Below are 16,745 nucleotides of genomic sequence, written 5' to 3'. Positions count from 1 at the left end.
ATAAAATGCAGGTATCAGTCATGTTTTGCCAGGAAAAAGCGATGTTAGGTCAGATTTTTTTTGAAATAGTGATGTAGCACTTACTACAAAGTCCCCTTCAAAGCAATTCTTTCTCCAGTTTTTGTTTTCTCTTCTTTATATTGTCAAGGTCAGTGTGTTGGAAATTTTTTGCTTTTACATTTGCATTAGTGATTCACCCAAAAATGAAAATTCTGTCATCACTTACTCACCCTCTTGTGATTTCAAACCTTAATGAATGACTTTCTTCTGCAGAAAACAAAAGAAGATATTTTAAGAAAGTTGGTAACTGAACAGCACTGATCCCTGTTCACTTCTAATGTACAGACACAAAACCAACGCAAGGGAATGGAGGCGAGATAACATCATTCTTCAAAATATCTTCTGTGTTCTGCAGAAAGATTTGTGGTTTTGTGTCTGTACATTAGAAGTGAATGGGGATCAGTGCTGTTCAGTTACCAACTTTCTTAAAATATCTTCTTTTGTGTTCTGCAGAAGAAAGTCAGTCATAAAGGTTTGAAATCACAAGAGTGTGAGTAAATGATGAGAGAATTTTTATTTTTGTATGAACTATCACTTTAAAGACTTTATACAACCTGAAAAGTTTTACATGGATCCTTTTTTGTGCCTTTGGTGGAGAGAAATAAATAATTCACAATATGCTATAAAATAAAAATAACACAACATAATAATTTATCATGCAATAAACTACTAAAAAAGATAATTTATTATGAAAAAGATAATAATCATTAATCAGTTATACAGTAACTGCTTGTAAAATATAACAAAAATGTAAGTTTAGGAAACGCATCCTAAACCTTTTAAACTATCTTAAACTATCTAAAACTTTAAATAAACTTCTCAAAGACCAGCAAAATAAATCTATCTGCAGTATGGAAAATCACTCTTGTCCTTCTTCCAGCACGAACCATTTGTGATCCGAGAACTCATCTAATGTTAGCCTGTCGGCTGGTTCCGTGCATATGCTGCGGTTTATCAAGTCATGGCATTCTTTTTGGTCAAAAGGAATATACACTAATTTAGTTTCCTTATAACACACTGCCATTTATAACACTGAAATATAGTGTTAAACTTATTTATTAGACCACCATTAGAGGAAACAGATATTTAAGAAATCTGTCAAAATCTTGCGTTTTGTTAAATAAACTCTTGGGGACCTGAAATAAAAAATCTGACATTCTTATGAAAAGTAGATTATTAAATTCATGGAAAACAGTAATAATTATATTTTTGCATTAGAAATACTACTGTATTAAAGGTCTTACACATACTGCTGAATTAACCAGTACAGAGACATTAGGTGGTGGTCTATACATTTGTTAAGCACTTTTGTGGTGTGTTTTAAAGTTTAATATCCAACATTTCCTTTTCATTTATACCAGGGAAGTTGCATTTGGTGAGGACTCCCAGAATTAGTGCAGATGCTTAGTTTGCATTTAACATTTAAAGATGTTTTGTTAGTGCTGTTCTCTTACCTTCAGATACGATGTGTTTGTGAGTGATGCCAGTGAAGTGACAGGAACCCACCAATTTTGCCAGAAGTTCACCCAAACCACAGACAGTATCTGCAACCGCATACGCACTGTCTGTAACATAAGCAAGAAGTGAGCAAAACATTTAATCAGTAAAACTTATTGAAGTCACAGAATAACGGCATCCATCATCCCTGTAAGTTTTGCTAATGTGTTACAGGGGGAACACAAAGCTTGGAAACAGTTTTTATAAAAGTGTCATCACATCTGGGCTTAATGCTATAGAAGCACAGAAACTCACCACAGTATCCTGACAATAGGTTGTTGGTAGTCGAGATAAGCATGCCGTTTCCAAAATCTATAATTTTCACCTGCATCAGATCTGTATTGATCAAGAAGTTGTCGCATGACAAGTCACCATGGTTGACACCGTGCCCAATCCAGTATTTGGCTGCTGTTACTGCTTGGGTCATCAAACGACGTGCCAAGGTTTCACTCAGAAGACTTGGATGACATTGGATGAAATCATGCAAGGTCATGCATGGCCGTGGGTATTCCATAGTCATGATGAGCTGATCTTCCAGATACCAGTCGTATATTTTAACAATATAAGGGCATGTCTCTGATTTATGTAGCTCCTGCTGTAAAGCCACTTCTTTGGGTAGATGCTCGCCCTTAGACTGGTGAAAAAGCACAAAAAAAGGTTAGCTGACTGTAGTCTCATTTACTTTGAGACCACTATAAAAAATGCATTTTCTATATTTTTAGGGTTCGAGCCCGAAGGGCTAGAAACCTATTGTATTTGTTAGTTTTATTAGGGTTCGAGCCCGAAGGGCTAGAAACCTATTGTATTTGTTGGTTTTATTATTATTATTATACTTCTTCCCTAGAACTGATACTGCAGCCCAAACCGTAAGGCCGACAGAGCTGAGACTCGGTCAGATGGTAGTAGTCCTTGTCGCTACTCAGATACACGGAGCCAGCCAAATCGACCCATAGGTGGCGCTACAGCGATAAAAAACGTGTTTACGCTTGTTACTCCTAAACCGTTTGTCGCACACCCAAGTATTTTATATCAGAGTAATCACTGGCTCAAAACTTAAAAAACGTATATCTCCGATTTCATTTCCGGTATGCAAATTTTTTCGCTAATTAGCATTTTATGAAAAAAATTAAAAATGAACTAGTCCCTGGATTTTTGCCCTATCGGAACCAAACCAACGCTGATGAGTTCTGTGGAGTGTGAATATGAATAATTATTAAAAAAAGTTGAAATTTTCATCCCCCATCGCTAGAGGGCGCAAAAATGTCCAAAACGGAAGTAACATATTGAACTAAAATGGCCATAACTCCTGAACTGTTTGAGATATCTTCATGGGGCTTGGAACATATGTGTAGACCCTCAATCCGGGGTCAAGGTAAAAAAAAAGCTGCGTTTGGCCACTAGGTGGCGCTATAATTTGAATGAGCTAGAAAATGGCCATAACTACGCAACAGTTTGCCCGATTGACTTATTATTTGGTATGGTGTGTCTTTGTCTCATTCTACATGAATATCTAAAAGGACATTGGCGTATCTTAAAAAACATGGCCGCCATTGGCCAATGAAGTTTGAGCACTTATTAGACCGGGTTAACGGAGGCCGAACAAAACGACGCTCGCTGGGCTTATTCGTCTCATGGTCTTTAAGGTCTGTAAGAAATGTGAACTCATTCGGCCACCGGGGGGCGAAATAACGCTTTAGGAGTGCTTAAACAATTGTGTATCACGTGACATTTGACATATACAGAAACTATTGGTATCATATGATAGTACTCTTCATTCTGAGCAACTTTGCCTCTGGAACAACTTCTATCGATCGAACGGTTCGTGAGTTATTGCTGATGATGTCAAAAACCTACTTTCGCGAACTAGTCGTTGGATTTTCGACCGATCGGAACCAAAACAATGCAGATGACTTCTTTGGGAAGTGTTTGTAAATAATTATTGAAAAAAAGTTAAAATTTCCTTTCACGGTCGCTTAGGGGCGCCAAAATAAAAAATGGGTGGAGCCTATCACATTTAAATGGCCATAAATCCAGAAAAGCTAAACATATCATCATATGCCTCGGGAAATATATGTAGACCATCACTCCGAGGTCACATACAAAATAACGTGGCGTTTGGACACTAGGTGGCGCTATAATAGTAAAAATGGCTAAATGTACATGTCTTTTGGTGGCCTAGACAACGGTGTGTCACGTGACATTTGACTAATACACAAACTATTGATATCAAACGATAGATTTCCTCATTCATAACAACTTTGCCTCTTGAACCATTGATGTCTATCAAATGGTTTGTGAGTTATTGGTGATGATGTAAAAAAACTACTTTTGCAAACTTGTTCAAGGATTTTCAAGCAATTTCAAAATTTCCACCACAGTACATTTCTCTGGACTCTCTAGGTCAATAATCATCAAAAACATGTTGAGTTTTTTTTGTTTTGTGACCATAACAGGGTCCTTTATTATATTAGCGTGAAACGAGTACGGTGAAGGTCGCTACTCCTTAATAATTAATCCAACTGACTTGCCATTAAGTACTATTATACATATTATGACACAAAACAAGCATGCAACATGTGATCCTTATCGGAAGAGGCATGCCTTCACAACAGTCAAAAAGGTGAAATATCATACATTTAAAATTACTATTTTAAACTTGTCTTTAATAAGTACATCATTTGCTAATCAAATTGCTAATCAGCCAGTCACATAGCATAAACTCAATCCATTTTGGCTTCTAGACATGGTAAACACACTTGCTGAAGTTCAAACCGAGCATCAAAATGGAGAAACAATTGGATATATGGTATGGGATATATTAGATAACACATACCACCTGAGGATTGTTGCCAACCATGTCCATGTTTTGATGGCTACTTCCAGCAGTAAAAAATGGACCATGTCAGAAAGCTCAAATGATCTCAAACTGGTTTCTTAAACATGATAATAAGCTCACTGTACTCCAATGGCCTTCAGAGTCACCAGACTCAACCAAATAAGCATCACTTAAATGGCAAGGTCTTCTGGAATATTGTTGCAGACCATGAATGTGAATCAATTATCTATTTAAATTGGTCGTATTTTTTTTATCAATTCTTCAGAACACAAAATAAGCTATTTTGAAGAATGTGCATTGTATTAAAAAAAAGACCTATATAGTTGCAATAGAATGTTTTAGAGACACAGGAGTTGCTTTGTTTTGCTAATGGCTTCATTCTTTATCAATTGACAGCTGCCAAGCCACGCCCTTAGCAACCAAACAGATTATTTTTTGCAATCGTCTAGCCAGACCTAAATCTCTGCAGTAGAGTATTATAAAGACACGGGGCTTGGTTCGTTTGGCTTGTGGTTTGATGTGTTATTAATTGACAGGTATTAATTGACACCCATGGCAACCGAACAGGTTAGCTTAGCAACCGTTTAGCAAGATCTCTATCTCTGCAACAAATCATCATAGAGACATGAGAAATGGTTTATTGCACTCGTCCCTTAGGTATTATCGGTTTACGCCCGTTTTTGCATACGAGTGTACGCATGCATGGTCTGTATTAAAAGTTACCAACCGTTTCTGTCATATTTCTTGGTGTGGAAGAGTGTCATTCGTTGTGGATTTGTTACGGTGCCATTCCTGAGCCTAGTTGACAATGGCAAGGCCAATAGAGGCCTTAGACTGCTCGAACCCGCTAAATGCTGCTTGCAGCTTTAATTAGGGTTCGAGCCCGAAGGGCTAGAAACCTATTGTATTTGTTGGTTTTATTATTATTATTATACTTCTTCCCTAGAACTGATACTGCAGCCCAAACCGTAAGGCCGACAGGGCTGAGACTTGGTCAGATGGTTGTAGTCCTTGTCGCTACTCAGATATACGGAGCCAGCCAAATCGACCCATAGGTGGCGCTACAGCGATAAAAAACGCGTTTACGCATGTTACTCCTAAACCGTTTGTTGCACACCCAAGTATTTTATATCAGAGTAATCACTGGCTCAAAACTTAAAAAATGTATATCTCCGAATTCATTTCCGGTATGCAAATTTTTTCGCTAATTAGCATTTTATGAAAAAAATAAAAAATGAACTAGTCCCTGGATTTTTGCCCTATTGGAACAAAACCAACGCTGATGAGTTCTGTGGAGTGTGAATATGAATAATTATTAAAAAAAAGTTGAAATTTTCATCCCCCATCGCTAGAGGGCGCAAAAATGTCCAAAACGGAAGTAACATATTGAACTAAAATGGCCATAACTCCTGAACTGTTTGAGATATCTTCATGGGGCTTGGAACATATGTGTAGACCCTCAATCCGGGGTCACAGTAAAAAGAATCCTGCGTTTGGCCACTAGGTGGCGCTATAATTTGGATGAGCTACAAAATGGCCATAACTACGCAACAGTTTGCCCGATTGACTTATTATTTGGTATGGTGTGTCTTTGTCTCATTCTACATGAATATCTAAAAGGACATTGGCGTATCTTAAAAAACATGGCCGCCATTGGCCAATGAAGTTTGAGCACTTATTAGACCGGGTTAACGGAGGCCGAACAAAACAACGCTCGCTGGGCTTATTCGTCTCATGGTCTTTAAGGTCTGTAAGAAATGTGAACTCATTCGGCCACCGGGGGGCGAAATAACGCTTTAGGAGTGCTTAAACAATTGTGTATCACGTGACATTTGACATATACAGAAACTATTGGTATCATAGGATAGTACTCTTCTATCTGAGCAACTTTGCCTCTGGAACAACTTCTGTCAATCGAATAGTTTGTGAGTTATCGCTGATGAGGTCAAAAACCTACCTTCGCAAACTAGTCGTTGGATTTTCGACCGATCGGAACCAAAACAATGCAGATGACTTCTGTGGGAAGTGTTTGTAAATAATTATTGAAAAAAAGTAGAAATTTCCTTTCACGGTCGCTTAGGGGCGCCAAAATAAAAGAATGGGTGGAGCCTATCACATTTAAATGGCCATAAATCCAGAACGGCTTAACATATCATCATATGCCTCGGGAAATATATGTAGATCATCACTCCGAGGTCCCATACAAAATAACATGGCGTTTGGACACTAGGTGGTGCTATAACAGTAAAAATGGCTAAATGTACATGTCTTTTGGTGGCCTAGACAACTCTGTGTCACGTGACATTTGACTAATACAAAAACTATTCATATCAAACGATAGATCTCCTTATTCATAACAACTTTGCCTCTTGAACCATTGATGTCTATCAAATTGTTTTTGACTTATTGGTTATGATGTAAAAAACCTACTTTTGCTAACTTGTTCAAGGATTTTCAAGCAATTTCAAAATTTCCACCACAGTACATTTCTTTGGACTCTCTAGGTCAATAATCATCAAAAATATGTTGAGTATTTTTAGTTTTGTGACCATAACAGGGTGCTTTATTATATTAGCGTGAAACGAGTATGTTATAGGTCGCTACTCCTTAAGAAATAATCCAACTGACTTGCCATTAAGTACTATTATACATATTATGACACAAAACAAGCATGCAACATGTGATTCTTATCGGAAGAGGCATGCCTTCACAACAGTCAAAAAGGTGAAATATCATACATTTAAAATTACTATTTTAAACTTGTCTTTAATAAATACATCATTTGCTAGTCAAATTGCTAATCAGCCAGTCACATAGCATAAACTCAATCCATTTTGGCTTCTAGACGTGGTAAACACTTGCTGAAGTTCAAACCGAGCATCAAAATGGAGAAAGAATTGGATATATGGTATGGGATATATTAGATAACACATACCACCTGAGGATTGTTGCCAACCATGTCCATGTTTTGATGGCTACTTCCAGCAGTAAAAAAAATCGACCATGTCAGAAAGCTCAAATGATCTCAAACTGGTTTCTTGAACATGACAATGAGCTCACTGTACTCCAATGGCCTTCAGAGTCACCAGACTCAACCAAATAAGCATCACTTAAATGGCAAGGTCTTCTGGAATATTGTTGCAGACCATGAATGTGAATCAATTATCTATTTAAATTGGTCGTATTTTTTTTATCAATTCTTCAGAACACAAAATAAGCTATTTTGAAGAATGTGCATTGTATTAAAAAAAAGACCTATATATGTGCAATAGAATGTTTTGGAGACACAGGAGTTGCTTTGTTTTGCTAATGGCTTCATTCTTTATCAATTGACAGCTGCCAAGCCACGCCCTTAGCAACCAAACAGATTATTTTTTGCAATCGTCTAGCCAGACCTACATCTCTGCAGTAGAATATTATAAAGACACGGGGCTTGGTTCGTTTGACTTGTGGTTTGATGTGTTATTAATTGACAGGTATTAATTGACACCCATGGCAACCGAACAGGTTAGCTTAGCAACCGTTTAGCAAGATCTCTATCTCTGCAACAAATCATCATAGAGACATGAGAAATGGTTTATTGCACTCGTCCCTTAGGTATTATCGGTTTACGCCCGTTTTTGCATACGAGTGTACGCATGCATGGTCTGTATTAAAAGTTACCAACCGTTTCTGTCATATTTCTTGGTGTGGAAGAGTGTCATTCGTTGTGGATTTGTTACGGTGCCATTCCTGAGCCTAGTTGACAATGGCAAGGCCAATAGAGGCCTTAGACTGCTCGAACCCGCTAAATGCTGCTTGCAGCTTTAATTAGGGTTCGAGCCCGAAGGGCTAGAAACCTATTGTATTTGTTGGTTTTATTATTATTATTATACTTCTTCCCTAGAACTGATACTGCAGCCCAAACCGTAAGGCCGACAGGGCTGAGACTTGGTCAGATGGTAGTAGTCCTTGTCGCTACTCAGATACACGGAGCCAGCCAAATCGACCCATAGGTGGCGCTACAGCGATAAAAAACGCGTTTACGCATGTTACTCCTAAACCGTTTGTTGCACACCCAAGTATTTTATATCAGAGTAATCACTGGCTCAAAACTTAAAAAATGTATATCTCCGAATTCATTTCCGGTATGCAAATTTTTTCGCTAATTAGCATTTTATGAAAAAAATAAAAAATGAACTAGTCCCTGGATTTTTGCCCTATCGGAACCAAACCAACGCTGATGAGTTCTGTGGAGTGTGAATATGAATAATTATTAAAAAAAAGTTGAAATTTTCATCCCCCATCGCTAGAGGGCGCAAAAATGTCCAAAACGGAAGTAACATATTGAACTAAAATGGCCATAACTCCTTAACTGTTTGAGATATCTTCATGGGGCTTGGAACATATGTGTAGACCCTCAATCCGGGGTCACAGTAAAAAAAATGCTGCGTTTGGCCACTAGGTGGCGCTATAATTTGAATGAGCTAGAAAATGGCCATAACTACGCAAAAGTTTGCCCGATTGACTTATTAGTTGGTATGGTGTGTCTTTGTCTCATTCTACATGAATATCTAAAAGGACATTGGCGTATCTTAAAAAACATGGCCGCCATTGGCCAATGAAGTTTGAGCACTTATTAGACCGGGTTAACGGAGGCCGAACAAAACGACGCTCGCTGGGCTTATTCGTCTCATGATCTTTAAGGTCTGTAAGAAATGTGAACTCATTCGGCCACCGGGGGGCGAAATAACGCTTTAGGAGTGCTTAAACAATTGTGTATCACGTGACATTTGACATATACAGAAACTATTGGTATCATATGATAGTACTCTTCTTTCTGAGCAACTTTGCCTCTGGAACAACTTCTGTCAATCGAATAGTTTGTGAGTTATCGCTGATGAGGTCAAAAACCTACCTTCGCAAACTAGTCGTTGGATTTTCGACCGATCGGAACCAAAAGAATGCAGAAGACTTCTGTGGAGTGTGACTGTAAATAATCATTGAAAAAAAGTAGAAATTTCCTTTCACCATTGCTTAGGGACGCCAAAACTTAAAATGGGTGGAGCCTATCACATTTAAATGGGCATATATCCAGAACGGTTTAACATATCAGCAAGGGGCTCAGAAAATATGTGAAGACCACCACTACGATGTCACATACAAAATAACGTGGCGTTTGGACACTAGTTGGCGCTATAACAGTAAAAATGGCTAAATGTACATGTCTTTTGGTGGCCTAGACAACTGTATGTCACGTGACATTTGACTAATACACAAACTATTGATATCAAACGATAGAACTCCTCATTCATAACAACTTTGCCTCTTGAACCATTGACGTCTATCAGAAGGTTTGTGAGTTATTGGCATGATGTAAAAAACCTACTTTTGCAAACTTGTTTAAGGATTTTCAAAGAATTTCAAAATTTCCACCACAGTGCATTTCTCTGGACTCTCTAGGTCAATAATCATCAAAAACATGTTGAGTTTTTTTTGTTTTGTGACCATAACAGGGTCCTTTATTATATTAGCGTAAACCGAGTACGGTGAAGGTCGCCACTCCTTAATAAATAATCCAACTGAATTGCCATTAAGTACTATTACACATATTATGACACTGAACAAGCATGCAACATGTGATTCTTATCGGAAGAGGCATTCCTTCACAACAGTCAAAAAGGTGAAATATCATACATTTAAATTACTATTTTAAACCTGTCTTTAATAAATATATCATTTGCTAATCAAATTGCTAATCAGCCAGTCACATAGCATAAACTCAATCCATTTTGGCATCTAGACGTGGTAAACACACTTGCTGAAGTTCAAACCGAGCATCAAAATGGAGAAACAATTGGATATATGGTATGGGATATATTAGATAACACATACCACCTGAGGATTGTTGCCAACCATGTCCATGTTTTGATGGCTACTTCCAGCAGTAAAAAATGGACCATGTCAGAAAGCTCTAATGATCTCAAACTGGTTTCTTGAACATGACAATGAGCTCACTGTACTCCAATGGCCTTCAGAGTCACCAGACTCAACCAAATAAGCATCAGTTAAATGGCAAGGTCTTCTGGAATATTGTTGCAGACCATGAATGTGAATCAATTATCTACTTAAATTGGTCGTATTTTTTTTATCAATTCTTCAGAACACAAAATGAGCTATTTTGAAGAATGTGCATTGTATTAACAAAAAAGACCTATATAGTTGCAATAGAATGTTTTAGAGACACAGGAGTTGCTCTGTTTTGCTAATGGCTTCGTTCTTTATCAATTGACAGCTGCCAAGCCACACCCTTAGCAACCAAACAGATTAATTTTTGTGCTATCGTCTAGCCAGACCTACGTCTCTGCAGTAGAATATTATAGAGACACGGGGCTTGGTTCGTTTGGCTTGTGGTTTGATGTGTTATTAATTGACAGGTATTAATTCACACCCATGGCAACCGAACAGGTTAGCTTAGCAACCGTTTAGCAAGATCTCTATCTCTGCAACAAATCATCATAGAGACATGAGAAATGGTTTATTGCACTCGTCCCTTAGGTATTATCGGTTTACGCCCATTTCTGCATACGAGTGTACGCATGCATGGTCTGTATTAAAAGTTACCAACCGTTTCTGTCATATTTCTTGGTGTGGAAGAGTGTCATTCGTTGTGGATTTGTTACGGTGCCATTCCTGAGCCTAGTTGACAATGGCAAGGCCAATAGAGGCCTTAGACTGCTCGAACCCGCTAAATGCTGCTTGCAGCTTTAATTCTTATTATTATTCTGCCCTAAAACTGATGCTGCAGCCCAAACCGTAAGACCGACAGAGCTGAGACTTGGTCAGATGGTAGTAGTCCTTGTCGCTACTCAGATACACGGAGCCAGCCAAATCGGCCCATAGGTGGCGCTACAACGATGAAAAGCGCGTTTGCGCCTTATACTCCTAAACCATTGGTCGCACACCCAAGTGTCTTATATCAGTGTAATCACTGGCTCAAAACTTAAAAAACGTATATCTCCGATTTCATTTCCGGTATGCAAATTTTTTCGCTAATTTGCATTTTATGAAAAAAAAAAAAAATGAACTAGTCCCTGGATTTTTGCCCTATCGAAACCAAACCAACGTTGATGAATTCTGTGGACTGTGAATGTAAATAGTTATCGAAAAAAAGTTGAATTTTCCATTCACGGCCGCTAGGTGGCGCTAAAACGTCCAAACCGGAAGTGGCATATTTAGCTAAAATGGCCATAACTCGTGAACTGTTTGAGATATCTTCATGGGGCTTGGAACATATGTGTAGACCCTCAGTCCGGAGTCACAATAAAAAAAATGTGGCATTTTGGCCACTAGGTGGCGCTATAATTTGAATGAGCTAGAAAATGGCTATAACTACGCAACCCTTTGCCCGAATGACTTGATAATTGGTATGGTGTCTCTTTGTCTCATGCTTCATGAATATCTAAAAGGACATTGACGTATGTCAAAAAACATGGCCGCCATTGGCCAATGAATTTTGAGCGCTCATTACACCGGGTAAACGGAGGCCGATCAAAACGACACTCGCTGGGCTTATTCATCTCAAGGTCCTTAAGGTCTGTAAGAAATGTGAACTCATTTGGCCTCCGGGGGGCGAAATAACGCTTTAGTAGTGCTTAAACATTTGTGTATCATGTGACACTTGACATATAACCAAACTATTTGTATTATATGATAGATCTCCTTATTCTAAACAACTTTGCCTCTAGAACAACTTCTGTCGATCAAATGGTTTGTGAGTTATCGCAGATATTGATAGAAACCTTTCTTCGCAAACTTGTCCCTGAGTTTTTGACCGATCAGACCCAAACCAATGTAGATGACTTGTGTTGAGTGTGAAGGTAAATAATTATCAAAAAAAGTTGAAATTTCCTTTCACGGTCGCTTAGGGGCCCCAAAATAAAAAAATGGGCGGAGCCTATCACATTTAAATGGCCTCAAATCAAGAACGGTTTAACATAACAGCAAGGGGCTCAGGAAATATCTGGAGACCATCACTAGGATTTCACATAAAAAAGAACGTGGCGTTTGGACACTAGGTGGCGCTATAATAATAAAAATGGCATAATGCACATGTCTTTTGGTAGCCTAGACAACTGTTCGTCACGTGACATTTGAGTAATACACAAACTATTGATATCAAACGATAGATCTCCTTATTCATAACAACTTTGCCTCTTGAACCATTGATGTCTATCAAATGGTTTGTGAGATATTGGTGATGATTTAAAAAACTACTTTTTCAAACTTGTTCAAGGACTTTCAAGCAATTTCAAAATTTCCACCTCAGTTCATTTCTTTGGACTCTCTAGGTCAATAATCATCAAAATCATGTTGAGTTTTTTTTGTTTTGTGACCATAACAGGGTCCTTTATTATATTAGCGTGAAACGAGTATGTTATATGTCGATACTCCTTAATAAATAATCCAACTTACTTGCCATTTAGTACTATTATACATATTATGACACTTAACAAGCATGCAAAATGTGATGCTCATAGGAAGAGACATTCATTTCGATGGCTTTCTTATAGAGTCACCAGATCACAATGCATGTAGCTTTGCTAAAGGAACGATAAATATGTGCAGGATAAAGGTGTGTAGTGTGCGTGTGTGTTTATGGATATCATTTCCCTCTGTATCATATGAGTTTGAATGCACTGTATAGTTCTGTATGTCTTGTGTGATCGAGAGTGTGCATGTGTGTGTAATGAAATGTGTCTCACAGGAAGACAGTGTTAGAAATATAATGTATTACACATTAAACGTTGCTCCATATTTACACATCTATAAATATAGCACATGTCTGCTTGCTTTTAAGATGAGTGTTGATATATATATATATAACAAAGCTTTATTAGATAAAACCAGTTTAATTGCATGTAAACCCAAATTGCTACTCAGCCAGTCACATGGCAGCAGCTCAATAAATTTAGGCATTTAGACATGGTAAACATGACTTCCTGAAGTTCAAAGCAAACATCAAAATGGGGTATATTGTATTATGTGAGGTGTTTGTATAAAATTAAGCATAATTTAAATGCCATGGCATTCTAGAATATTATGAATGTGAATCAATGTATCTATTTAAGATGCTCCTGGCCTAAAGCCTTAAAAAAAATGTATACACGTCTATCATAATGTATGGCAGGTGCCATGCCACATCCATAGCAACTAAACAGGTTAACTTAGCAACCATTAAGCTAGACCTATATCTCTGGAACAGAACATCGTAGAGACATGAGAATTGGTTAATTTCACTCGTCCCTTATCTGTTTAAACCTGCATATGAGTGTAAGCATGCGTGGTCTGTATTAACCGTTGCTGACCATTTCTTTCATTTTTCTGGATATGGGTAAGTGTCATCCGTTGCGGATGTGTTATGGTGCGATTCCTGACCGTAGTCTGCGAAGGCAGTTGACCTTAGTCCCCTTAGACTGCTCGAACCCGATGATTACTGCTTGCAGTTATATTTTCTAATTGATATTATGAGCATAACAGCTGAGTATGAATAACATTCATTAATCAATAATTTGTTATTGCTTCAAACAGCTTCTAAACACAAGAACAGTTTTGTTAAAAAGACGTTACATGTCAATGTCTCAAATTTGGTAATTTGATTAGTTACCTAAAATAGTCGGAATGTTTGATATACAGTTGAAAGAAAAAGTATGTGAACCCTTTGGGCTTACTTGGATTTCTTCATAAATTGGTCATAAAATGTGTTCTGATCTTCATCTAAGTCACAACAATAGAGAAACACAGTCTGCTTAAACTAATACCGCACAAACAGTTTACGTTTTCATGTTTTTATTGAACACAACATGTAAACATTCACAGTGCAGGGTGGAAAAAGTATGTGAAACCCTAGGCTAATGACTTCTCCAAGAGCTAATTGGAGCCAGGAGTCAGCCAACCTGGGGTCCAATCAATGTGATGAGATTGGATGTGTTGATTAAAGCTGGCCTGTCCAATAAAAAACACACACCAGTTTTGAGTTTGCTGTTCTGAAGAAGCGTTGTCTGATGTGAACCATGCCTCGCACAAAGGAGCTCTCAGAAGACCTACGATCAAGAATTGTTGACTTACATAAAGCTGGAAAGGGCTACAAAAGTATATCTAAAAGCCTTGATGTCCATGTGTCCACGGTAAGACAGATTGTCTACAAATGGAGAAAGTTCAGCACTGTTGCTACACTCCCTAGGCGTGGTCGTTCTGTAAAGATGACTGCAAGAGCACAGCGCAGAATGCTCAATGAGGTGAAGAAGAATCCTAGAGTGTCAGCTAAACACTTACAGAAATCTCTGGCACATGCTAAGGTTATTGCTGCCAACGGAGGGTCAACCAGATATTAAACCCAAAGGTTCACATACTTTTTCCACCCTGCACTGTGAATGTTCACATGTTGTGTTCAATAAAAACATGAAAACGTATAATGTTTGTGCGGTATTAGTTTAAGCAGACTGTGTTTCTCTATTGTTGTGACTTAGATGAAGATCAGAACACATTTTATGACCAATTTATGAAGAAATCCAAGTAAGCCCAAAGGGTTCACATACTTTTTCTTTCAACTGTATGTACTTGACATTTAGATCTGTACAGTATATTACATATTTTAAATCTTGCCAACTTACAGTATCCACATAACGGATATTGTTTAATGGAACATGTTTGATGGCGACCTGCAAAAAGGAAAAGAATCCATGTAAGCTTTACAGCAGTACATCACACTCTACAGTTAAATTAATTTAAACACGTATGATTCAAAACAATAAACACGCATCTCTATGTTTACATTTACATTTAGTCATTTAGCAAACGATTTTATCCAAAGCGACTTACAAAGAGTTTAGGGAGCAATAAGCGATATCATACAGGAGCCATAATACATAAGGTGCCAATACAAACTAACTGGTTTCAACAAAAAATGTTTGAACCCAAAGTGAAAATGTTTGATGAATATAGCAAAGGCGTTTCTACCTCCAAGCCATCAGATTTGCGAATCCCATCACACACAAGGCCATGGCTGCCTGATCCCAGGGAGCTGCCCAATTCATAACATGATGAAAATAATGCTAAAAATACAAAAGAAGCATGAGACACCTGTTTCTTTGTGTAACATGAACTTCAATAGCCGTGCTGATAAAGAGGGGGCTCTAGTGAGAGTGAAACAGCTTATTATAGAATATATTTGCAAATATTAATTTTTTAAGAAAATAGTTGTAGAATAGAAAGACCAACACTTCGCTCACTTGTTCACTATTCCCTTAATAGTCCACTATATGGCGAAGAAGTGAATGAAATTGAGTGAATAATTTCAGAGACTGTCCTAATATATCCTGCGTGTCAGTGCACTTTTGCTGAAATTCGTAATAACGCTTGTATTACACATGTGTGGCTTATGGATTGTTTTTTTAAATGGTTAAATTCATTTTCATATTTCACGTCTATTGTATTAGTCTTTAATAAATAGAACAAAACAAATGTTTCCCACGTTTATTAACTATTAGATTAATTACGTTTAATAAAATTCCTTGATATTTTTAAAATAATACTGCTATATATAACATTGATTTAATCAGTTTATTTTAACACATTCGTGGCATTAATGGTCATTCTCCTCCAGCTAATTCTAATCAGACGATTGATTCGCGTTGTATCATGGGAAATATGAGTGAGCGAGTGTACACTCAAAATCAGATTGCATTGTGAGTAAAAAGTATTGAAAAAATGTAGGGAATGGAATGAGTCGTTTACACAGAATTCGGACAAGGTAACAAAATGGCGCACACCCGACATAGTGCACTACATAGGAGACTCACGTGCTGGCTGGCTGGATGTCAGCTGGTTCGGGACATTTGTGTTCAGTCTAGACGAACCAGCTCGGCAATCTATCAGTAAAATAGACGTTTAACATTTAGTTTTTTTCCACAATTGTTATTTCTAAATGTGCTAAAAGTATATCAGCTGATATAAATATACTCCACTACTAATACTTATAAACATTCAAAATACTCTCTATGAAAACTCAAAAATCAGTCTAGGTAAACAAGTAATTTTATTGATATTACAGATTTTGTTTATTTAGACCACCAGCACTGACATTTCTCATCATCACGACTAACCTGTTGACTTGGCTTCCATATCGTTTACTGGAGTAAAACTTCTTCGTGTAAAGTGGTTTCCTTCCTTAAAACAATCAAATATGAATTAATTAACTTGATATCACAAATACTGTTCTACAGTTATAGTTTGCAGAAAAAATATATTGTAATGCTTGACTGAGACAAGATATGAATTGAGTCGAATAGTAACGTAGATATGAAATGAATAA

At 37.5% G+C, this 16,745-nt stretch overlaps 1 protein-coding gene across 5 annotated transcripts in view; it reads right to left on the bottom strand.

Annotated features, from left to right (window-relative positions):
- Window positions 1–878: 878 nt before the first annotated feature.
- Window positions 879–16,745, bottom strand: part of LOC130407197 (serine/threonine-protein kinase pim-3-like) — a 35,340-nt gene continuing 19,473 nt past the window's right edge. For 2 of the 5 annotated variants that reach the window (XM_056729934.1, XM_056729933.1), the window contains exons 2-8: window positions 16,537–16,600; window positions 16,234–16,302; window positions 15,392–15,486; window positions 15,046–15,093; window positions 1,813–2,191; window positions 1,515–1,625; window positions 879–1,029 (exon numbers count right to left, since the gene is read on the bottom strand). In XM_056729934.1, coding sequence (XP_056585912.1) covers window positions 920–1,029; window positions 1,515–1,625; window positions 1,813–2,191; window positions 15,046–15,093; window positions 15,392–15,486; window positions 16,234–16,302; window positions 16,537–16,555 — 831 coding nt within the window. In that variant the 5' untranslated portion in view covers window positions 16,556–16,600 and the 3' untranslated portion in view covers window positions 879–919. Of the gene's footprint in view, window positions 1,030–1,514; window positions 1,626–1,812; window positions 2,192–15,045; window positions 15,094–15,391; window positions 15,487–16,233; window positions 16,303–16,536; window positions 16,679–16,745 lie in introns of those variants that run through there. The other 3 variants (XM_056729936.1, XM_056729935.1, XM_056729937.1) reach the window with 3 other exon arrangements.

The sequence above is a fragment of the Triplophysa dalaica genome, chromosome 18, assembly GCF_015846415.1.
Source record: "Triplophysa dalaica isolate WHDGS20190420 chromosome 18, ASM1584641v1, whole genome shotgun sequence".
NCBI classification, from domain to species: domain Eukaryota; kingdom Metazoa; phylum Chordata; class Actinopteri; order Cypriniformes; family Nemacheilidae; genus Triplophysa; species Triplophysa dalaica.
Note: the sequence above shows the minus strand (reverse complement) of the source record. Positions and strands in the feature narration are given on the sequence as shown.